The sequence below is a fragment of the Ambystoma mexicanum genome, chromosome 5p (assembly GCF_040938575.1).
Source record: "Ambystoma mexicanum isolate Mex_15411 chromosome 5p, UKY_AmexF1_1, whole genome shotgun sequence".
Lineage (NCBI taxonomy): Eukaryota > Metazoa > Chordata > Amphibia > Caudata > Ambystomatidae > Ambystoma > Ambystoma mexicanum.
This window is the reverse complement of record NC_090930.1, coordinates 190802681-190828111: the sequence shown is the minus strand read 5'-3', so window position 1 is coordinate 190828111 and position 25431 is coordinate 190802681. Positions and strand designations below refer to the sequence as shown.

General features: G+C 43.8%; 1 protein-coding gene across 1 annotated transcript in view; it reads right to left on the bottom strand.

Annotated features, from left to right (window-relative positions):
* Window positions 1–25431, bottom strand: part of CAPN6 (calpain 6) — an 831133-nt gene that overhangs the window by 191378 nt on the left and 614324 nt on the right. Inside the window, exons 8-9 of the mRNA XM_069612607.1 lie at window positions 14766–14961; window positions 3986–4108 (exon numbers count right to left, since the gene is read on the bottom strand). Of these exons, the coding sequence (XP_069468708.1) occupies window positions 3986–4108; window positions 14766–14961 (319 nt within the window). The remainder of the gene's footprint in view (window positions 1–3985; window positions 4109–14765; window positions 14962–25431) is intronic.

The following is a 25431-nucleotide window of genomic DNA, read 5'->3' as shown; positions in this document are numbered from 1 at the left end:
TTGTCCTCTGTGACGCGCCATGTATGCTGGCAAGGTGCTGTTCCGCAGGATCATAGCATTGTGGGTTAAAACTGGGATCTTGGCGCAGCAGTGTTTAATGGTCAAGTTGGCATCACAGATCACCTGGATATTGAGGTAATGGTACTGCTTCCAGTTCCTGTAGACCTCCTCTGAGGAATGGGAGGGAACCAGCTCCACATGCATGCAATCCAATGCTGCCATCACATTGGGCATGCCCGCAATTTCATGGAACCAGGCTTTGATGGCGTTGAGCTGTGCCAGGATGGTGGGGCAGGCAATGTGTTGGCCCACATGGTGCAGTAGGGTCTCCAGCACCTGCACCAGCACTCTGGAGTTTGCAGAATGCAATATGCCATGCAGCTAGCTAACAGAGTGCTGGAGCGTGCCAGAGGCCAGGAAGTGAAGGACTGACACCAGCTTTACCAGCAGTGGCATGATATGATATGATAAGTTAGCTGCCCTGATGCTGATCTTGCTCCTGCTCCCTATGTCCTCCTGGATGTCGGTAAGGTGTTATCTGTTGGTCTTCCTGTCAAGACGGTACAGAGTGAGAATGTGTGTGTCTGTGAAGGTCCATGGTGTGGCTCTTGTGCGAGGAATTACTGCATGCCTCCTCCTCGCCCCCTGCATCCCCATCTGCAGCAGACTCCTCCTGCTTCTCTCTCTGGCCTCCTGTCACCACTGCTGGTCCTCCAGCAGCTGTAAATCAGCATGGAGCACCTCCAGGTCAATGTTAGCAGCAATGGGTGGCAGCATAGTTTTGTTGGTAGGTGTTTTGGGGGAAAGTGTGGTCGTTTAGTACTTTTCCTTTGTGCATTGGGTGCACGTGGGTGGATTCAGTGCACCTGTGGCCTGTTTGACATCACCTGTGTCCATTTACCGGCTACTCTGAGGTGTTGGTATCTCTGCCTGAGATTTTCCGGTAATACTGGTTAATTATTGCTGGTATTACTGGCAAATCCATACTTGTAATTTGCCGATATTACTGTGTTGCTGGTAAAACCGACACTGGGGTCTTAGACATCTGGTATTCTGTGGCTGGCATTACTGGCGATGGTAATTCCAGAAGGTCCAGTATCCGGCACCGGCATTACCGGCAACAGTGCTTCCGCCTACTTGTAATTTGCCGGAACATTAAAAGTGACGGTTAACGGAATTAACAGCACTTTTAATGATTACCGGCAAACTTGTAACAAGGCCCAAAATGCAGTACAAAATAATGAAATAATAAATCCAATGACAATGTGAGAAACAGTTTTCGGAGGATGACAGAGAAGAGATGAGCCTTAAGGCGCAAGCTAAATATGTGAAGGGAGGGGAAAGCGCAGATATCAGGTGGCAAAGCATTCCAGTATTTGAGGGCTAGAAGGGAGAAAGAATGGAAACTTGGGGGAGCACAAGGAGGTTTAGGAGAGGTAAGGAGATGAAGATGTTGAGAACAAAGAGAACATGAGGGAGAGTAGAGGAAGGCTACAGGAGAAGCAAGACAGGAGGCTGAAAGGACATGATAGCACTTTAAAACGATACAGAGAAAATGAAAGCGAAAGTGAGAGTCAGAGCGTAGGAAGGAGATGGAGAGAATAGAAGGAGTAATAGAAGAGTTAAAAGGAAGAGAAAAAAAAGATGAATTGCAGAATTAAAAACCGAGTGTAGAGGAGTGAGGTGGGAAAAAGGAAGAGCGGGTCGAGCAATAGTCAAGGCGAGAAAGGATGGAACACGTAATAAGGAGTTTAGCATGAAAGGTTAGATTAGGACGTATTTTGCAGTCATTGAAAAAAAGAAAGCAGCAACTGCAGTCAAGGATATATGAGAAGTAAAGCTTAAGGATGGGTCAAGGACAACACCAAGGTAGCGAGCAGAAGTGGAGAAAGGGAGGGCATAAGGGGAAACACAAGACCCGGGGAAGATGAAAGTGGAAGGGGAGAAGCTGGTGGAAAGAAGAGCATTTCTGTTTTTGAGGAATTGAGGTATAGGAAGCAGCAATGCATCCAGCCCTGAACAGCAGAGAGGCAGGATGAAACAGAGGCATAGAGACCAAAAATGTAGAGAAAGAGAAGATTATTTGTGAATAATCTGCATAGAAATGAGAAGAAAGGTTGAACGATTCAATGATAGAGAATAAGGGTATAGTATAGATGGAAAAAAGTAGGTGGCCAAGGACTGAGCCTTGGGGAACACTGTATTGAAGAGGTTGGGGAGAGGTATGTGCAGCCCAAGATATGGAAAAAGAGCAATTGGAAAGATAAGATCTGAACCAGTTAATGACAGGAGAGGAAAGCCCAAGTGAAGAAAGTGAAGAGAACAGGCGAGGATGGTCCACCATGTCAAACGCAGCAGTTAGATCAAAGAGGATATCTATTGAAGAAGATTTATTGTGATGAGCAGAGAGGAGGGAGTTGGTGACATAAGGAAGGGTGGTTTCTGTAGAGTGAGCATGGCAGAAACCAGATTGGGCCAGGGGGGAAGAGAGTGATGGTTGTGATGTGAAGAAACCTGGGGGTAAATAATTCATACAAAAAGCTTCGAGACAAATGGAAGAAGGGAAATTGGACGATAGTTAGATAGAAACAAATGGTTAAGAGAATGCTTTTTTATGATGGGAATGATTCAAGCATGTTTGAAGATGGCAGAAGATAGTGAGTGACTAAAAGAAGATGTCAGAAGAGGAATGATTACAGGGTGGACAGTGGGGATAAAGGAAGAGGATAAAGGGTTGAGTAGAGAAGTGGGCTGAGCCTGTGCAAGAAAAGAGGTGGTGTCGGAATCAGTAAGGGGGATAAAAAGGAGGCGAGGACAGGCAGAAGATAGATGTGTAGGTGTAGATGGAGAGGCAGATTGTGAGGGAAGGTGGGCTAAAGTGGAGACAAAGAAGTCAACAAAGTCAGCAGAGGACAAGGAAGAAGAAATGGAATGGTCAGAGGGCAGAGTATCTTGGTTATTACCTGGACCAGGCGACGGGATGACATAAGAAAGTGAGGTAAGAGAAGAAAAATAGTGATTTTTGGCCAAAGGAAGGGAGGCATCATAAGATTGCAGTACAGAAAGTACAGAAAGATCAGAGTTGTATGTGTTTTTCCAAGTAGGTTCCACCTTCAGCAAGGTGGAGCCGAGAAAGCGAAGGCCAGGAGTCACCCACAGTGAGGTGCCTTGCAGGAGGGAGGTGAAGTAGGTCACGAGTAGGCAAAAGAGAGCTATGAAGAGTAGTAGAAGCAGTATCGATAGAAAGTGTGGAAGAGAGAGATGGGAGAATATCAGAAAAGGAGGAGATGAAGAGTATGGGGATAAGGGGTGAAGATCGTGATGGAGGAAGTTGGTTGGAGGTGAGGGGAGAATAGGGGAAGAGGGGAAAGAAAAAGAAGATAGCAATGAATGATTAGAGAAATAAATTGAGTTTGCAGCGACTGTGAGGTCAAGTGGGAAAGAGCAGAAAGTCAGGTCAAGCGATACACAAGAGACATGGGAGGAGGGAGTGGAGAGGTGGAACAGAGAATAAGATCCAAGAAGAGAAAGAAATGAAGATGAAATATGGGTCAAGGAAATATGGACGTTAAAGTCTCCAAGGAGAAAGAAAGGAGAGGTGGCGGGAAGCAAAAGGGAAAGCATAGAGTCTGAGTCTTCATGGAAAAAGTTAGGAGAACCAGGAGGATGATAAATAGTAGGAACAGTCATAGCGTAAGGTTTAGAAGATAAAGACGGTGATTTTCGAAGGAAGGATAGATGGGAGAGTTGGATAAAGGAGCGGAAGCGGTCCATGAAGAGTGAAAAATAATGCAAATGTCAAATGATACAACTGGGAAGGCTAGATGGTAGAGAAAGAGTATACTTCCATAGTGTGACTTCCCCAGATCACGCAGGTTAATGTCCAGGCTATATATCATCATGTATTTGAAAGAATAATACATTCAAAATGCAACTCCATACATTGCAAGCTCACAAGTCAATGATCTCAGTGTTAGTACTGTACCTTTAGTATGTCAAAGCCAATGATGTAGCTCTCGCCTTTCCCTTCTTTCTTCTGAATGCGTTGGTCCTTCTGCTGCAGGGAGATCAGCACTTCATCTTCTGCTTTCCTCACATTGAAAACATACTGTTGGGTTCAAAGCATGGCTTGTTAACATAGATCACTCAGCCGCTGAAGAAACAGTCATGGGAACAGATGATGCACCTGCATTGTTTCACTCTCTCCTGTCTACGGAATGGAGAGGAGTGGGGTGAAAGAATTATTTATTTAGTAGAGTAACTTGTGTTTACTACAAGGGCTTTAATAACATACACTTTCAGCCTAATCTATTAAGAACACAAACATTGGAGATAACATTTGAGAGAGCACATAATGGACCAGATTATCACATTTCTTTTTTGCCACACGTGATGATCTCATCACTTGTGCCCAAAAAAACATGCTTATGCACGTAGACGTGCACCTTCTGCAAATAAGGGGGCATGCAGAATTCCAAAATGAAATGGGCATTGAAATGCACAGAAAAGAAATACAATCATCAGCGCATGTTGGAAACAGACACAGGGGGGAATGACAGGGGCATTTTGCAAGAATGAACCCAGGGCCCAGCCAACAACATCATTCAACTTGCGCAGCTCAAACAAATGTATTGCCTAGGTGAAACACTCCCCCATCAACCCCCTCAATATTTGCTAATAGGTGTATGTCAGTGTAAACCCTTGAGGCAGGGGAGATATTTTCTGGCAGGAGAGTGCTTTAATTTACACCAAGAAGTTAAAAGGTGACCCTTAGATGGAAGGTGTGAGTATTGGCACCAAGGAAATCAAGAAGCATGTGTTAATGAGGGGAGACATACATTGTGCTGTATGCTCTACACCTGGTAGTGGATAGCCAAGAAGCAAGCTAAGCACTATATTCTTAAGAAAATGAGTCTCAAACAAAAGATTGAGCTAGGCGCTACAACCCAGAGGCTGGGTGTTTTAGATTACGGAAATCTTAACATGGACAGAAAGCCTTTTATCTAAGCCCTCTGACAAAGTCCCATGACTGACTCCAGGGACCACCAAAGAGGTTGACAAGAGGGAGAGGGGGTTTCCCCAAGCTAGTGTATTGGATGGGGAGTATTTGCAGGTCACTCTCTCTTGTTCTCTGCTGTCGCTTCACAGGTAAAGTCAGCCAGCACACAACACACATGCCGACCCTGTGATGAGTGTCCTCCTGATCAAATCCCCATTAACAAGAGCAGGATATCCCACCGATCAAGGATAGGGTGAAAAGTAGGATTACAAACACCCTTTGCAAGGAAAGGATTACCATGGATGGTTCATTTAAGGGATCCGGCTGCATGTGTCACATTCCATCCAACCGTGCAATAATCCTGCTTGTCGCTGGGTTGCCAGCCAAGCAATTGATGTGCACCTTTGGACCCACTCTGCGAAGCCAGGAGTGTTACCCAAGATCACACATAGTACACAGAGATGGCCACTAACTAAAGTAGCTTCAGCTCACTTTCCACAAACTCAGGCACCCAAGAGATTTCAAACAGGACATTTTTTTAGTTCTTACACTAGCTCACATTGGCCAGTTAAACTGAGCACACAGCACCTCACTCACTCCACTACATCCTTGTTGACCAGTGATGAGACAAACTGTCAAAATCCAAAATGGCGAGTCTACACTTCAAGGGTTCAGTCTGTGCTCATGGGCCAGTATTGCATGCAGGTATGCCATGCCAATTCTGCTAATCAGCCACTATGACCAGTAACCAAAACAGGTGCCAGACATGGGCCTAAGCCTAACTTCGGGGAAGGGTCCTGTCACACATAAAAAGGCCTCACCCCAAACATGATGTATGAGATTTTGGGAGCAAAGTAGATATAGCCTGGAAACTAGTGAAGAAGAACACAGGAGGGGGATAAGTAGGAGGCGAAGAGGTGACTGAGGCAGAGAAGGACAAAAATTTGGAATTAACAGCAAAGGTGCTAGATGGAAGCATGGAAAAGGAGGTGGAAATAACAGGGGTGGAATATATAAGAGGAGAGGGAATGAGGTTGAAGTGATAGTAGAGGTGGAAGGAAGAGTAAAGAGGAGTGAGAAAGTATTAGCTGAGTAGAAGTAAAGAGGAAGTAGAAGTAACATTTCAGGTGGAAGGAAAACAATGTAAAAAGGAGGTCGAAGGGACCTGGGAGGCAGGAGGTGGGAGACGTGAGAAGGTGCTCGTACCAACAGAAGAGGAAGAGGACGTGAGGAAGAAGGGTCAGATGGAAGGTCAGGAGGAGGTTAGTGTTAGGCAGAAACCTGTGCAGTTCCCTCTGGGACCACTGCAAAAGATTTAGGACTACAGGTGTTTCGCAGTAAACCCACTTGGTAGCAGTCTGTACCACACAGATTCACTTGGTAGCTGTGGCTGAGCAGTCAGACTTCCCTCAAGAAGAGTTAGGCAGTATACAGAGTATTCACAATAGGTCAAGAGAACACAGTAGAACAAGTAAACACTGACCAGGGCTTTGTGTAAAAGAGATATAATTATTTATTTAAAACCACATCTAGAAAAACACACAGGCACTAATAGTAAGCAATTCAAAAACACGGTCACTAAAAGATATACACTCCCTTAAAAGAATATTAGACAAGTCTTAAGTAAAGCCCCACTTATTTTCAGACAGCGGTGAGCGCTTAATGTAGATGGCAGTCTAATAGTTTTTTTTAAAAAGGGAGAGAAGAGCAGAGAACAAGCTGAAACAGATCCCAACACTTTTATCAGAACATAAAAAGAGAGGAAGGCAAAGTAAAACCATGAAGTTAGAGTTCAAGAGGCCGGATCCACTTTCAGAGGATCCAAACGAAATGTGTTCCAGGTCACACGGTTGCAGTGCACAAAAGTCTTGTAAAGGTTCAAAAAGGAGTTGGACCAAAGAAAGGGACCTGTTAGAGGGTCAAGCCGGCCATCCCAGTCCAGAAGGTTAAGGGGTTATTATTACCTTGTAGCAATCTTTAGAAAGGAAGGCCTGGCGGACACGGTACCTTAAAGTGGTGAGAACGCTCCAGCGGGGGCAGTTGTTCCTGGCAGTGGGTGCAAGTTGGTGCTCCGTCCGGGGGAAGAGAGGATCTCGTTGTGGAGGAAGACAGGAGTCCGTTGCACTGCCAGGGAAGAAACCAGCCGCAGAGTTTCTCAGGTACAAGGAGCGGTCCGGTGATTCGCGGTTCAGTGGTGAGTGGCTATCCGGCTGCCGGGGTGCTTGGCACGGGCAGTTCGACCACAAATCAGGCTGGGGTGTGAAGAAAGAAAGGTAAACTGGTTGTGCCAGGGGGAAGAAGCCTCTCCAGCCGGGAGATCTTCTCTGTCGTCGGGAAGTGGTGAGTCGGTTCTGCAGGGCTCCACCGGTGGTGTCGTCGTGGTAGGTCGGCTCAGCTTCTCCCTCGTCAGATTCCCGGGTCCTGTGGCGACTTCTGAAGTTCCAGTCCCCAAAGCCCTGCTTTTATGCAGAAAACCCCCATTCACTCAGCCTAGCTGTCACTCAAACATGCTAAGTGGTGAGCCGGCCCTCCACGGTAACTCAGTCCAGGGTGCCTAAACCCCCTCCCACACCCCCTGTGGTATCCAGACAGAGTGGCACCACTTTTGGAGTCTTCTGTGGAGAAGCCCGCCAAAAAGTGGAACAAAGGGCTTGACTTGGGTTGGAGTCACAGAAGAGAACACAAACGCCATTTTAGAATCGAGTCTTGGCAAAAAATACCAACCGGAGAATTAGTATTAATTAAATAAACCGGCGGTATGTTCGAGGCTATGAGAATTAAATAATGAAAGTTGGTAGCCTCGAACAATGGGAAAATCCCATAGGAAAATATGCCCGGTCGAATAAAAAAAGTAGTTTCCACTGCCTCCAGACAAAACTCGATCAGGGGGGACGGAGACGTGCCCCCTCGACTAACAGACCCTGGGGCAATCGAATTGCCCAGATCAGTATGTCCACAATATGATGGTTTGTGCTGGTTTCTGGTAATAATTTGGGACTAGTAAAGCCAATGGTGACTTTACATGCCCTGGGGGACAGTAGTCAGTCCCAGGGTATGGAGTCTATGGTGGGGTGTCACTATGACACCCCTGTGTTACTGCACGGAGGGTGCTGTGTAACACACATAGGAAAAACACATGAGACCCTATGGAGTAAAGGACCCCATAGCCCATAAAACACATTACCAGTCAAAGGAATACCATAAGTCATGTCCAAGAGTGGGAGAAAAAGAGTCCCACTCTTGGCAGGAGGAAAAAAACAAACTCCAGAAATCCAGCAAAGCTGCTGGGGGACTCACTAGGTTAGGAAATTCAGCCTAAAGAGAGAATTCTCCCTAACAGTTAGGCTGGTTGCCTTCTATCCAGACAGCTGAGAAAGGTGTTCAGTATGCCAGGTCAGCCCAAGTCTGGCTCTAATAGTATAAAAAGGAGGAATGAGTGCAGCAGTGGCAGCTCATCCATAATAAGGGGGCACAGACCTGCCAGTACCCTCACCCATTATGGAGGAGGCAATGAGCCAATATATTCTAAACACTGAACACTCCACCAGATGCTTTCTGCTGGGCTGGCTTAAACTGTCAAAGAAAAACGTTGATTCCTTTTGACAGGTTTTGTTCCCCAAAACACATGTCAAATGGAAGGCTGGGGCCGTTTCTGCTTCCTCAGCCTTGCATGGTCCATTGGGGATGTAGGCTGAGGAACTGCATGTCTGAATGTGCCTAGGGGGATGGGGGTGACACAGTAACAGTTGCCTCCTGCGCACATCTACAGAAACCGGGAAGCACTCTGTGCTGTCTTGTTTCTGTTCATGCGACAGCAGAGTCAGGCCTCTTCTGATTTTCCTTGGAGACCAGCACACAGCAAGGAGCAGAGTCCAGACTGGGTCTAAAGATAATACATATCTGTACTTCTATGCATGCATCCGTGTGTGAATGAATATGTGAGGCAATAATGCAGCTGTGGGTACTGGGTGGGCATCTGAATCAGCAAATATATGGTGTATGGGTGCAAGAGTGTGAATGCTGTGTGAATGAGTGAGTGAATGTTTCTTGTATGCATGCAGTATGCACTTGTGTGTTTGTGCCAGGTCGGGATGCTGATTTGGGGTTTGGGGGTATGACACCGAAATTAAAGATGCCCATAAAAAAATGATACAGTGGCATCATCATGTTTTACTGGGTAACTTTGATAAAGCAAGGATGATAAGAGTTATCACTTGGCTAGATGGACATTTTGGTGCAGCCACTAGAGCCATTTCTTACTGTGGCATGACATTTTCTAATGGGCATCTTTGCTAAAGCGGGCATGATCAGTGGCATCTTCATAAAACAATCATTACGTGGCTATACTGCCATTTTGGTGAAGCCTATCTAGCCATTACTTACTTTGGCATTATATTTTATACAGGGCTTCTTTGATAAAGTATGACACGTGTTGTTATGTGGCTAGACTGGAATTTTGGTGCAGCAGGTCTAGCATTTCTTACTGTGGCATGGCATATGTTAATGCATATTTTTGATAAAGCAGGCATTGTAAGATCTACCACATGGCTAGACTGGCATTTTGGTGCAGACAGTATTGCTATTTTTTTATTTGCCTTTACTTTTGTTATGGGACATCTTTGATAAAGCAAGCATGATAAGTGCATTTACGTGGCTAGAATGACATTTTGGTGCAGCCAGTGCAGCCATTTCTTACAGTGGCATCACTTTTTACTGTTATTACCTAACTAGACTGCCATTTTGGTGTAGCCAGTCTAGATAGTTCTTTGGCATGGTATTCATTAATGTTAATGCAAACATGATGTGTTATCATGTGGCTAGACTGGCATTTTGGTACAGCCAGTAGAGACATTCCTTCACAGGGCATGACATTTTTTACTGGGCATCTTTGATACAAACAAACACGATAAGTGTTATTGCATTGCTATACTGGCATTTTGGTACACCAATCTAGCAATTCTTACTGTGGCATGACATTATTTAAAGGGCATTTATGATAAAGCAAGCAGGATAAGGGTTATCACTGGCTTTGACTGGCTGTTGGTGCAGCCAGTGTATCATTTCTTGCTGTGGCATCACTTTTCTACTGGTCATGTTTGATAAAGCAAGCATGGTAAGTGTTATTGCCTAGCTAGACTGCCATTTTGGTGTAGCTAGTCTAGATGTTTCTTTGGCATGTTATTTTTTACTGAGCATCTATGATAACACAATCATGACGTGTTATCACATAGCTAGACTGGCATTTTGGTGCAGCCAGTATTGCTATTTCTTACTGAGGCATGACATTCTTTACGGACATCTTTGATTAAAAAAAACAAGCGGGATAAGTGCTGTTATGTGGCTAGAAAGGCATTTTGGTGCAGCTAGTCTGTCCATTTCTTACGGTGGCATGACTTTTTGTATGGGTAAGTTTTGTTGCATAGGGATTTTTTGTGTAGCCAGTCTATACATTTCTTTGGCACCGCATTTTGTACTGGGCATTTATGATAATGCAAGTATGATGTGTTATCACGTGGCGAGACTGGCATTTTGGTGGAGCAAGTATTTTTTTTTTTTTATTTGGCATTATATGGTTAAACATTACAGACAAAAACTTTTTTTCCAATCTTCACTCTATTTTGAATAAAAAGAAATCCCTCATTTGCAATGTTTCATCATCAACAGTATTACTTCTTTTAAAAATTGCAATCACCAGCTGCATTATTGCCAGGGTGGTCCGAATTCTGTTTCCCCCCAGCAATAGTATCCACCAGTCATCTACGGTCCTGCTGATATATTCTTTGATATGTTCACCCAAGGATCTTGCACTTATGCCTTTCGTGGCTGGACATGACCTAACCAAATGATTTGCCAATTCAACTGATTGTGATCCTTTACATATTATGACTGAGGTTGCTCTGTTTTCTGAGCGAGGTCTCAATATTTCTTGTGTAGGCAGGAGATTTAGTCGTAATCTCATAAATTGGTCTCTGTGGTACCAGTTCGGAAAGAGCTGAAGATATTTGGGAGGACCGTTCAATTTCCTTGACTCCACCAGTGGTTTTCCATATAATTTGTAGATTTGCCTTTCATCCTGCATAGTGATGCAGTCTTGCATAGTTTTTTTTTAACTTTGTCTGGATTCTCTAATAGAGTTCTATCAGTTTCTTCCCAGTCTTATATGATCACCTGACAGATGGCTTTCCATTCCAACAGAGTGCTTTCATTGTTTTTTTACCAAGGCTTTCTTTAGTACTACAAAGCCAGCCCTTAGGGGTTCTTCAATACACTTTCTGTATAGAGCAAGCGATTTCCATGTTACAATCGCCTTCAGTGATGTTAGGCCCAGCTCCATCCGAACTGCCTGAATAGGGGTGCCCATGGAAAGATGAAGGAATTTTTTCCAAAAATGACCCGCTAATCTTGGCCAGTTCGTGCTGTCAAAAGAAAAGGAAGTCTCTGCTCCAAGAGTAAGGATTGGTTGAACCTTCATATGAGCCAGTATTACTATGTCTCACTTTGACATTACTTTTTTATGTGGCATCTTTGATAAAGCAAGCATGACAAGTGATGTTATGTGGCTAGACTGGAATCTAGCCACTTGTTACTGTGGCATGACATTTTGCTGGGCATTTTTGATAAAGTATTATTGATAAGTGTTATTACGTTGCTGTACTGGCGTGTTGATGCTGCCAATAGAGCCATTTCTTCATGTGGCATGACATTGTTCACTGGGCATCTTTGATCAAGCAAGTATGATAAGTGCTATTGCGTGGCTATACTGGCATTTTGGTTCAGCCAGTGTCATGCATGGTGGACATATTACCTCTGGACCTGGAACACCGTCTTCACGCAGAATGGGTTATGCTCATAGAACTGCTAAGCCTTTCTATTCTAAATGGAGGTTGTTTGATATCTTTCCTGGAAAACGACGTTTGCATTATTCACGTCGTTGAATTCACGTGATTCAGGATAATCACGTGTATTACTGCATTACGTTCATAAGCAGCGTGAAGATGTCGCTCGCTGCTTCAGATTAAACCAACATGGCGTTTTGGTAGCTGAAACCTTGATCTGCGCCCTCGCATCTCTTCAGTTACATCTTTGGCTTTCTCCTGCATGTTACTTTCACACGCAAACTCCTGGAGCTGCATTCAAGAAGTTACAGCAGCTTTTCCTGTTTGCGTGTATTTTCTACACGCTACCTTCGGCAGTCGTCCATTAGAAGACCAACGGACGGCTTTTTCTTCACACGCGAGTTCTGGCAGTCCTGTCTGCGTGTACTTCAGTTGCGTGTATAAACACATGCGGGTTCCTGAATTCTTCAAGAGCGGCTGTCCTGGCTGCGTGTACTTTTGTCACGTGTAAAACCACACACGGTTTCCTGAATTCTTCAAGTGCGGTAGTCCTGGCTGCGTGTACTTTTGTTGCGTGTAAAACCCCACACGGTTTTCTGAGCTCTTCAAGTGCGGCAGTCCTGGCTGCGTGGACTTTGTCGCATGTAAAAACACACGCGGATGTCTGAAATCACCACGTGCTGCTTTCCTGGTCGCGTGTAAGTTTGTCGCGTGTGTATCTCACGCGGTTTACTGAACTCTTTAAGTGCGGCTGTTATGGCTGCGCGTACTTTGGTGCGTGTAAAGACACACGCTGGCTCTTCAACTCTTTAAATGTGCAATTCCACACGCAAGTTGTATTTCGTTTTGGATTTATCCCTGGCAACTGTGATGAGATAACAGGTGGACTTCATTTCATCATTTCTGTTCTACGTGGGAAAGGAAGTATTGCCGACAACTTTTTATTTGAAGGTGATTGTGCACAGTACTTTGGACGCTATCCTGTGGTGCACCAACCCGGTATCTAGCGTGAGACTCGTGCCGTTCGGGATAAGTTTCCCTTACAAACCTTCCCTCCTTTTGTCGTTGTTTCAAATCCTGGATTTCTTCAGAGACTTGTTGGCAGAGGCTCCAGTTCTAAGTCTACAGGTTAGTGTTGTACTAGGTGCTATTGCTGTGCTATTAGTGGGAGTTTAGTTGGGACATTTTCTCATTATACCTTATTGTATCCTAGGCTGACTTCCAATGATGTCCCCACGCCCTTTCCAGTGATCCCTCTCTCTGCCTGTTTTATTAGTCAGAGAGTTGTATCATTTGGAAGGTCTATTTTTGACTTCACTACTATCAAGCCGTGTGATTCAAGGATCCAGAAGAGCCCTACCAATTGTATCCTTTATCGTTACCTGTATTCTTTTTCATATGATACTTGGGTGATTTTGGACAGCCAGTCTAGCAATTTGTTTGGCATGGCATTTTTTACTGGGTATGTATGGTAAAGAGAGCATGATAAGTTTGTTATGTGGTTAGAGTGTCATTCTGGGGCAGCCAGTCTAGCTGTTTCCTACTTTGGCATGACATTAGTTACAGGACATCTAGGATAACACAAGCATGTTATGTGTTATTTTTTGGCTAGATTGACATTTTGGCGCAGCCAGTCTACCTATTTCTTAGTGTGATGTTGCATTCTATACTGGGCATCAACATTAAAGCAAGCTTGATATGATATTACATGGCTAGACTGCCATTTTGGTATACCCAGTCTAGCTATTTCTTACTATGACATGGAAAGGTTTACTGTGCATCTAAGACAAAGCAATCATGATGTGTTATTATGTGGCTAGATAGGCCTTTTGATGCAGCCAGTTTTCAAATTGTGGCAAAGCATTTTTAATGGCAAATCCAAATGCAGTATTGTCTTACATGGGATGCTGCCATACATTGGCAGAACCAGCGTGGACATGTTTTCTTACAGTATTATAATTGGCATTATGCACAAAGCAAACATAAGTATTTTCTTATACGGGAACCATGGCATCTAATTGTGCTTCCAGCATGGAAATGTATGGGCAAAGCCAGCGTGAAAACGTTTTTATACTGGCATCAATTTTAGGCAATGGCATTAAGAAAATGCATTGGGAAATGATTGTGTACACTGTTGGTGAAATGCATTTATTGGTTAATTTAATGAGTAACCCTACAAAATCAATTGCACACTGTCTGGCTTTTTAACCAATTTACACTGAAATTGTGCACTAAAATACACCATTTTAACCATTATTAAAAATATTTCCTCATGGGAAGACATCCCACAAATCCCCCCTGGTTGGTTCGTGCTCCCTCGCTAGGCTCGGTTGCTCAGATATTATTGTGGGAAATATTTACACCCCTTCAATCAAAAAGATCACCAGATAACACAGGAGGGGAAGACAAGGAGGGCAGCTGGCAGCCTGAGATGTCTTTGGAAGACGAGACGCCCAGATTCCCGGGGATGGAAGAGGTTATACTTTAGAGGGAGCCATGAAGGGAGAAATGGCCAATATTGTATTTCATGTTATTTCATCTTGTAATAAAGTGGAGTTTGTCTTTTATTTTTGGAGGTGATTGGAGTGCTGTCTTTTTCTGGAGGTAATTGCTTTGTCAAGCAATTTCTCTGGAGAAATGAGCACCTAAGATATTACCTCCCAAATACTGCTACCGGGAAGTAGTCGGCATGGTAAAATTGGTGGATATTCTTTTCCCAACACTTCTTAATGTCACTACAGTACTCATTGTGATGACTCCAATATCTTTTTTAGATGATATGCTCATTAGACATTATAATTTAGATATAATACAAGTGAACGCACTTCAACATTGCAAACAGTATTACTTTGCGACTACGATAAGTTCTTTCTGGTTTCAAATACGATATTAAAATCTGAATGCAACTAAAGTTGTGAATTGCCTCTAACCTGTGGGTTTTGTAGGAATGTGGCTGTGTTGTTGAAGCACCCTCCACAGCGGTTTAACCGTGGGTTCTCATTTCTCGTCCAAGCCCCTCGGGCTACTTTCTTCTCCCATGTTTTGTGGCGACTAAAATATGAAGTGTTGATGATCCGACAAATGTCAACATTAGTGAAATTCTTACACCAGTCCTCAAACGTCATCCTATAGTGAATAAGAACATCATCACATATGTTTATTCAGATGACTAGAGCCATTAAACATACACAACACATTAATACTATATGCATATATAAATATTATAAAATATGAATACACTAATATAAATGATGTTATGGCAATTATCCACAAAGTTTGAATGGTAAACACCAATAGAATGGGCTGCATGAATGGTTTTCTAATAAACTAATATATTGATTTCTTTCAGTTGCTAAAACCTTGGTAAAACAACATCACACAATAAAAAAAGGAATTCATAATCATTTGTCCATCTTCTCTTTAAGTATCCTCAACATACAACAAACAAGATCACATTCTAAATAGACTATGACACAATGTAGCCATGATATTCCAGCAATAATGAGTATTCTTCTACTGGGTCCATTGTTTAGTCATATAAACTTTCAGTTCATAGGGTATCTTGCGTCTTCTACATGTCGCCATCAGAAATTTAGATTCATCATACTAAGATGGAATGACAGGTGTGCTCATACAAAGTTTTAAAGCATCAGCTACGGGTCTTATATTACTCTGTGTTTATATATGCTAATAACCCCAGAGTTTGTGGGTGGGCAGGGGTGGTAATAGCCCACCAGCCACAGCTTTATTCGGGTCTGTTCTTGGGCTTAGATTTACTTGTAACACTGGCTGAGGAAAAAGTATATGGGGGATGTTGGGGAGAGCCAGAGGTGGCCGAGATAGAACTTGGCCAGATACTGGTGCTAATAGTGGTAGCAGCAATTTATTAGATTCAGAAGAACTTCAAAGAAACAAAAGAAATGCTGAACGGGATCCAGACCTCCAAACGTATGTGCACAGTTTTTAGATTGTGGATTCAGTGCGTATCAACTGGTTGCCGAAGTAGACTAGGGGAGAATCCGTAATCTCAATTTAGGATATAATGTTTCAATTCCAGCAGCAAGTCACTGTTTCTGTATTTCTCTAATGAATGTTCAGGACTATTGTTCAGGCACATTAATAATGACACGTTAGAGTGTGGCATTGCTCTGAATATTTCCAAATTCACCCCAACCCAGTAGCCAGTTTTCAATTTCCATTGGAATCTCAAAATGATTTCAATCCAATACCAGTCATTGTTTTGTGAATATAACACAAAAAAGCAACTGACTTATTAGCATTCATTCCTAAAGTATCTCTGATGATATAATGAGAACAATCTGGGCTTTAATCAAAGTGCATCACATATAGCACAGTTTACACTATCTTTAGTAGAGGAGGATTTATAGTATGTATACCTATTTTTTTCTGAAACTTTGTAAACACTCAAAGCACCCTGTGCCATGATATGGTTGGCTGCATATTGATCTCAGAAATGGAGAAAGCCAATGTTTTCTGATTGCGCAGTGCCGGCCATTTGGACAGGAACTATCTTGATGGGGGGATATGACTTATCTGCAGTTCTAGGCCTGATCATGGCACCGTTTTTCTTAAGGATTGTTCATGCTGGAACGGCTTCCAGCGAAGGCCATTTCCAAAGAGAAAAAGAAGTCTCAGTATGGGATGTTGATCCATCCTTATGTCCCCAACGATGTACAGGCGGGACGTTTAATTTCCGCCTTTGCAGAGCTTGGCCTTTCCCAGCTAGTAGCAGGCCATACACACCACTTGGGCAATACCCTTGTTCTTATTTTCGCCCCCTCCTCCCATGTCACTCCATTTGCCCATCTGCCAATTATATGTTCTGACAACGTCGTCATTCCTTTTCTCTGTTATTATTTCCCCTATCCCATGGTCTCCAGTAACATTCAATCCCCTGTCCCCTCAAAGGCAGTGGGGTTAGCACCCTGACATCTCTTTGGCTATTATCCATTGGCAGCCTGGGGACATATCTTGTCACTTTCAGGCTCTCTCGTTGGTTTTGAGTGCCACAGCGGATTCCTTGGCACCTCTCAAAGCCTCTACATAACATTGCCACCCCTCGGAGCCCTGGTTTTCAGCTGACCTCAGCAAGCTGCGGCACACCCGTAGGCAAGCAGAGCGCAATTGGCATGCTTCCTACTACCCTGTGACTCACCTTGCTTTTCGCAAGACTACTGCCTCTTACCAACTGGCTATTATGCAAGCCAAGTGCTTGTTTTCTGTGGCTTGGGTGAACTCTTCTAAAGAACTATTTAAAGTAGTTCAGTCCCTTTCCTCTTCCACTAATCTAATGTTCCCCTCCCAAAGGATCTGGGAATCTCTGTCCACTTTCTTTGATGATTAAATCTCCATCATCAGAAAGAACATTTCCGGTACTGTTGCCCGTCATCCTTTTATATGGATATCGTGAGCACAAGTTTGTCCCCACACCTGGCTGGTCCACCTTTCCGGTTTTTGTGAATCCGATGTTACTTCAGCTGTCCTTACTCTGAAATTGGCCTCTCTTGCTGATCCCATCCAGCTCAGCATTCCTAAGAATATTTGCCCTAGTATCTCGCACCTATTCACTGTGGTGGTAAATTCCTCTTTCTCTAAGGCTCACATTCCGACTTCACCCAAGCACGCTCTTATTCTTCCTCTTCTAGAAACAACCTACTCTGGACTCTTTCATTCTGTCTAATTTTCTCCCTATCTCTCTCCTCATGTTTCTGATGAAGCTGCTTGAAGCTTTGGTCACTGCTCTCCTCTGTTCGTTTCTGGAGCACTCTGGTTGCCTTGACCCTTTCCAGTCCAGATTTTGGCTCCGCCGCAGTGGCTGTTACTGACGTCCTGGCCCAGATTGTGGACCAGGGTAGTATTGCTGCCCCGTTCTTGCTGGACCTCTCTGCCCTCATTTGACACTGTGGACTATGGCATCATGTTGGAGAGGTTGTCCTCTGCCGACATCTCGGGCCAGGTCCTGGACTGGTTTGCATCGCTTCAAACTGGCTGTTCCCAGTCTCTTTCCCTTACTCTTTTCACTTCGGCGGCTAAGCCCATCACATGTGGTGTCCCTCCAGGTTCCCATCTTCTCTTCAACCTGTACATTCAGCCTCTTGCTAAATTGATTCACTCTTTTGGCTTTCTGTGTTTTCCCAAGGCTGACGATACACAACCTGGTGAGGCTTGATCTTTCTCTTTAGCTTCTGCTGAACAGTGCTGTTCGTGCCTTCTGGCGATCCATCTGTGGATGGGTAGGAACTAGCTTCGCCTTAAGGGAGACAAAACTGAGGTACTCATAGTCGGTTCCACGCCAGAATCTTCAGGATGGTCCTCTGCCATTTGGCCCCCCGAACTTGGCCCTGTGAAGAACCTGGCCGTCAAGTTCTCTGACTTCCTATCCATGCAGAATTAGATTAGTGCGGTGTACCAGTCAGTTCATTTTAAACTATGAATACTTTGCAAAGTTCTTCCAAATCTTCCCCCTCACCTCCATTCCTTGGTTGTGCCCTCTCTCACGTCTGGCTCCCTGGACTACTGCAACATGTTCTATCTTGCTCAGTTAGTTTTCCTCCTCCAGCGGCTGCAAATACTTCAAAACTCTGCAGCCAGGCTGGCAGTTGGGGCTTCCTGCTTTTACCACACTTCCTCGGTTTTGATAAAACTGCACTGGCTGGTAGAGGCCAAGCCAATCAAATTCAAGGCTCTATGTGTGGTCCATCAAGCTTTTAATGGGAGAGGGCCTGAATACCTCCAGGGTAAATTCTGTCATTACGTTCCATCTCACTCTCTGTGTTCTTCTACCTCTCCTTGGATTACGGTGCCCCGTTTTAAGCTTGCTCGTGTCGGTGGCTGCTCATTTTCAGTAGCAGCGGCCGAGCTATGGAATATCATGCTCTGTCTCTTCAAGAGACGGTTGACCATCCCTCCTTCAGATGGGCCCTGATGACTTATTTATTTAGAGCCTAATCCTGGCCTATTAGCCGGTCACACCCCTCTGATGTTCTTTTCTGCGTTCAGTTCCTAACCTCGGTAGCAATGTGATGGCCAGGTTGGTGTAGTTGTGCTCTACAAATTTCCTTAACATAACATAACAGTCTCATTTTCAAATGTGAGTCTCAAGTACAGTAGTTATTTTCCAGTAGAAGTGGATAGTAACTCCACATACAACTGCTGTGATGATTATATATCATATACCTTTATTTTATAATATTACTAGCATAACTATCCATAACTAGCGTAACCCATGCGCATTTTGTAGGTGTTGGAGAAGGCCAAAGCACTGCAAATACCATGCACATTTATTTGGCCTAGGAGAATGCAAAAGCTCTTAGAACCCTACACGCATTTTGAGGTAGAGGAGAAGGCCAAAGCACTGGAAACCCATGTGCATTTTGGAGCTGGAGGAAAAGGCAAAGCACTGATAACACTCCATACATTTACTAGGCATATGGGAAGGCTCAAGCGTGGAGAACTCACATGCCTTTTGTAGGCAGATGAGAAAGCCTAAGCACTGAAGGTCCTATGTGCGTTTTGCAGGGTATAGAAGGCAAATCATTTACGAGATGTATGAGAAGACCAAAGTACTCAGAACCATGCATGCATTTTTAGAAGGGAAGTGTACATTAAATTAACATGTCTGAATCTACTGCAGAACCTAAGCGAGGTAGAGGAAAGAGTAGGAGTCAGGGGGTCGGGGGGATGTGCCTGTTGGCCATTTGATGACTGCCACTGAAACAACAGTTTGTCTTGGAGAAGCTCAGATAGTACATGGGCCACTGATATGGCCATGGCATTCAGTCTGAGGCCACAGATCTATTTCTCTGCAAAGAGCAGGGGTATCCGTTTCTGGCCCAAACGATTTTACAAGTCATGGAATTGAATTCTGCAATTTAAAGGGGAAAACCACAATGGAACTGAGATATCTAATGAGGAGGTGAATGTATAAAACCCTACATCAGCAGAGCTTCAAAGGGCATTTCAAAGGAAATATTGATAGTCGGAAGACATAACTAAAGTTGACAACGATTCAACTCATACCTCGAAGCAGAGAGAAGATAGATGAGATGATGTCCGAAATAATATTGCTTAGCGGATGAGAACCTAACATGAGATGGGGAATAACAGCACTTACATTTATGAAAATGTACATTTGATCCATAATGAAACTGAAAACCAACATCTGAGAGAGTATTTGGATGAGGTGTTAAAGAAAGGATTCATTCGACATTCCACATCACCAGTCTCATCTCCATTGTTTTTTGTGCCTAAAAAAGAAGGTACGTTGAGAACATGTATTGATTATCGTGCATTGAACAAGGTGACAGTAAAGAACAGATATCGACTCCCTTTAATTTCTGGCCTGCTGGATCAAGTGAAGACAGCAGTGGTGTACACAAAACTTGATTTACGTGGAGCTTATCATTTGATTCGTGTTAAGGAGGGTGATGAGTGGAAAATTGCATTTAGAACTAAGTTTGGATTATTTGAATATTTGGTTATGCCTTTTGGTTTATGTAATGCTCCTGCAGCATTTCAATTTTTTATGCAGGAGGTTCTGAGTGCGTCTTTGTTGTTGTATATATTGATGACATTCTAATTTATTCCAATTAACAAGAGCAGCATGTGAGCCATGTAAGGGCAGTGTTAAAGAAATTACAAGAACATCAGTTATATATGAAATTGGAAAAATGTGCCTTTCATGTGAAAAGAGTGGAGTTTTTGGGCTTCATATTGACCCCGGAAGGGATAATTATGGACAAAGGCAAGGTGCAAGCAGTCTTGGATTGGCCCAAACCCCAGTGTGTTAAAGATATTCAATCTTTTTTGGGTTTTGCCAATTTCTATAGACGATTCATTACTAATTTTTCTCAGATTGTGGCACCTATAACAAGATTATTACGAAAGGCAACAAGTTTTTGTTGGGATGTGGGGGCGGAAAAAGCTTTTCAAGAATTAAAAATGGCATTTACCTCAGCTGCAGTATTACGTCATCCAGACTCGGATAGTATGTTTCAAGTAGAAACGGATGCGTCCAATGTGGCCATAGGGGCGGTGTTATCTCAGCAGGATCCAGAAGGGATTTGGCATCCAGTAGCATACTATTCACGAAAGCTCACTCCATGTGAAATTATTCCATCACTGATAAAGAATTGTTAGCTATCAGGCAGCATTCTTGGAATGGAGACATTATTTACTGGGGGCTAAACATCAGGTGTTGGTAGTAACAGACCATAAAAACCTACAGTACCTTAAGACGGCTCACACATTGAGTTCTAGACAATTAAGGTGGTCTCAATTCTTCAATGAGTTTGATTTTGTGGTGACCTTCCGCCTAGGAAAAAGAAATGGAAAGGCGGATGCCTTATCACGCCAACAAAACATGGACAACATGGTATCTGAAACAAAATCTATAATCCCGGCAGAGAGGGTTGTAGGGGCTGTAGTCTCTAAATTGATGAAGCAGTGAAACTGGCAATGAGGAATCAAAAGAATCAGAGTTGGGGAGTGAATAACCCTTTGGAAACATTTAAAGAGAATCTCCCTTATTATGATGGAAGATTATATTTGCCTACTGTGGAACTCCAAAAGAAGGCTATGCATTGGTGCCATAATTCCCCTTTGGCTGGACATTCAGGGAGTAAAAAAACACAGACTCTAGTGGAAAGGTACTTTTGGTGGCCCCATTTTAGACAAGAAGTAACCAGGTACGTGCAGGAATGTGAAACATGTGCGCGAAGTAAAGCTGATCGCACCAAGAAGTCAGGTTTACTTAAACCATTGCCCACTCCCACCAAAATATGGACTTTATCACAGATTTACCACCAGATGATCAGTATGATACGATATGGGTGATAGTGGATTACTTATCCAAACAGGCTCACTTTGTGCCTTGTACCGGCATTCCAAGTGCAGGGGAATTGGTGAAATTGTTTTTGCAGCATGTGGTTCGCCTTCATGGACTACCACGTACTATTGTTTCTGATAGGGGACCGCAGTTTACATCAAGGTTTTGGCGTGCTTTCTGTCAGATGTTAGGAATCAATTGTGCCCTGTCCACTAGTTATCATCCCCAGACCGATGGACAAACTGAAAGAGTTAACCAGACGCTTGAGCAATACTTGCGCTGTTATTTACATGAAGGAATGGAGTCGTGGGTTCAAGCATTATGGTTAGCTGAATTCACCTATAATAATGCTGAACATGCTTCCCTGGGAATGTCTCCCAACGAGTGCATGTATGGACAGGAACAGGAAATGTTGCCGGAACAGCTACCAAATGTTGAAAACCTTCCAATCCTCCAAAACAGAAAACAGTTGCTTCTAACCATCAGACAGAAGGCGCGAGATAATCTTGAATATTCCAAAACTCAATATAAGATGTATGCAGATAAAAAGAGACGGGAGGCTCCTCAGTACAAGGTGGGGGATAAGGTGTGGCTATCCACACGCAATTTGCCTCTAATTGGATCTCGAAAATTTGCTCCTAAATTTATTGGACCCTACGAAATTGTAAAAATTGTGTCAGAAGTTGCTGTGAAATTGTGTTTGCCTAAGTCTTTGAGAATCCACCCGGTATTCCATGTGTGTCTGCTTAAACGCCCAGCGCCTGGAACACGCATGCAGAGACCTCCAGCCATCCACAAAGAGGATCAGGTGGAATATGAAGTAAAGCAGATTTTGGACTCAAAATGGAAGAGACAAGTGTTGTGGTATCTGATCCGGTGGACTGGATATGGACTGGAAGACTGCTCCTGGGAACCTGCTAGTGCAGTGCATGCACCTCGCCTGGTAAGAATGTTTCATGCAAAGTATCCGGAAAAAGCAGGTCCTGGGAAGAGCCCTGGAAGGGGAGGTAATGTCAGGAATAAGGGCCTGTGGTGCAGGAGAAAGCAGGTACGGCATATTTGAAAACTACAATTCCCAGTAGGCATGGGGAATGTGTAGTTCCTTGGGCCCACCGGTACTCAGCTGCCGGCACTTTGTAATCAGGGAGTGGGCTCTTACGCTGTTGATTAATGTTGGAGAGCATGGGCGGCAGCAGCGGCGGTGGCAGGAGCGAAGCAGCAACGCGAACACGAGAAGGGTAATCTGGCGGCGTGAAGGAGTCACGCCGGCGATGCCTCCAAGCATCTTCTGTCCCCGGGCTGCGGCGGTGAACACTCTTTAATCTGCCTCAGTTCTACAGGTCCGGGTCAGCCGCAGGAGGCTCCCGGACCCTCAGTTAAGTGCTTCTGTGTTTGTTTATTTTGCCGGGTTGCGGCGTTAATACGGAGCGTACAGACGATTCATGCATTTCTGTCCGGACGTAACAAGGAAAAAGTCCGGACCATGAGTTAAGTGAACTCTCATAAAAAGAATGTATATGGGTGCTTTTACCCTTCTAGGTCTAATGTGACAACTAGGTTTTGGGCAAGATAAACGCCAGTCTGGTTGCAGGCGCACTGTTTTCTTCAAGTTCTAAAAACAAGGGAAAAACAACCCGACTAATCTACATTTCCAATTAATTGGCTTTTCCACATGGAGAAAAGCGTCTGTCTATGTGCAGTGTGTTATGTTAATCCATGTTATATGTATGTCTCTATGTTCTCTGCTCACGATATAAGTACTGTGGCTTTAAAGTCATGAGTGCTAAAACACCGGAGGTCATGTGTAATAGGTTATGTATGGTATGAAGATTATGTTATGTTCTACGAATTGCTGAAGGAAGAGTCAGGTCAGGTTGCAGGAGTATTACATTATCGAGTCAGGAATTGTAGAGGTCTTTTGCTGTTTATGTCTTGTTCCCCTACTTCCCTTTATTTGTCCATCCCCTTTCCCTAACTCCTTCTTCCCCCCATTGGCTGCCATGTGGCTACCTGTAATTCGAACATCCAGGCGCCCGTGCCAACCACGGTGGGAGAGGTCGATCCATTCGGCTTCTGTGGTTCGGGAGAAGGGATTGAAATCCTCCTCCCTTAGTTCAGTTGTGACAGTTCCCCTGTGCTGAGTGAGTAGATAGGTCTGGCACGGGAGTTTGATGGGATCACACATTGCCAGTTTGCACAGGCGTGGATACCATGGCTGTCTTGCCCACATGGGAGAAACTAGGATGAGCGTCATTTGTTTCCTGTGAATCTTGTTCACCACCTTGTTCATAAGAGGAGTGGGTGGAAAAGCGTACAAGAGACGGTTGACCATCCCTCCTTCAGATGGGCCCTGATGACTTATTTATTTAGAGCCTAATCCTGGCCTATTAGCCGGTCACACCCCTCTGATGTTCTTTTCTGCGTTCAGTTCCTAACCTCGGTAGCAATGTGATGGCCAGGTTGGTGTAGTTGTGCTCTACAAATTTCCTTAACATAACATAACAGTCTCATTTTCAAATGTGAGTCTCAAGTACAGTAGTTATTTTCCAGTAGAAGTGGATAGTAACTCCACATACAACTGCTGTGATGATTATATATCATATACCTTTATTTTATAATATTACTAGCATAACTATCCATAACTAGCGTAACCCATGCGCATTTTGTAGGTGTTGGAGAAGGCCAAAGCACTGCAAATACCATGCACATTTATTTGGCCTAGGAGAATGCAAAAGCTCTTAGAACCCTACACGCATTTTGAGGTAGAGGAGAAGGCCAAAGCACTGGAAACCCATGTGCATTTTGGAGCTGGAGGAAAAGGCAAAGCACTGATAACACTCCATACATTTACTAGGCATATGGGAAGGCTCAAGCGTGGAGAACTCACATGCCTTTTGTAGGCAGATGAGAAAGCCTAAGCACTGAAGGTCCTATGTGCGTTTTGCAGGGTATAGAAGGCAAATCATTTACGAGATGTATGAGAAGACCAAAGTACTCAGAACCATGCATGCATTTTTAGAAGGGAAGTGTACATTAAATTAACATGTCTGAATCTACTGCAGAACCTAAGCGAGGTAGAGGAAAGAGTAGGAGTCAGGGGGTCGGGGGGATGTGCCTGTTGGCCATTTGATGACTGCCACTGAAACAACAGTTTGTCTTGGAGAAGCTCAGATAGTACATGGGCCACTGATATGGCCATGGCATTCAGTCTGAGGCCACAGATCTATTTCTCTGCAAAGAGCAGGGGTATCCGTTTCTGGCCCAAACGATTTTACAAGTCATGGAATTGAATTCTGCAATTTAAAGGGGAAAACCACAATGGAACTGAGATATCTAATGAGGAGGTGAATGTATAAAACCCTACATCAGCAGAGCTTCAAAGGGCATTTCAAAGGAAATATTGATAGTCGGAAGACATAACTAAAGTTGACAACGATTCAACTCATACCTCGAAGCAGAGAGAAGATAGATGAGATGATGTCCGAAATAATATTGCTTAGCGGATGAGAACCTAACATGAGATGGGGAATAACAGCACTTACATTTATGAAAATGTACATTTGATCCATAATGAAACTGAAAACCAACATCTGAGAGAGTATTTGGATGAGGTGTTAAAGAAAGGATTCATTCGACATTCCACATCACCAGTCTCATCTCCATTGTTTTTTGTGCCTAAAAAAGAAGGTACGTTGAGAACATGTATTGATTATCGTGCATTGAACAAGGTGACAGTAAAGAACAGATAT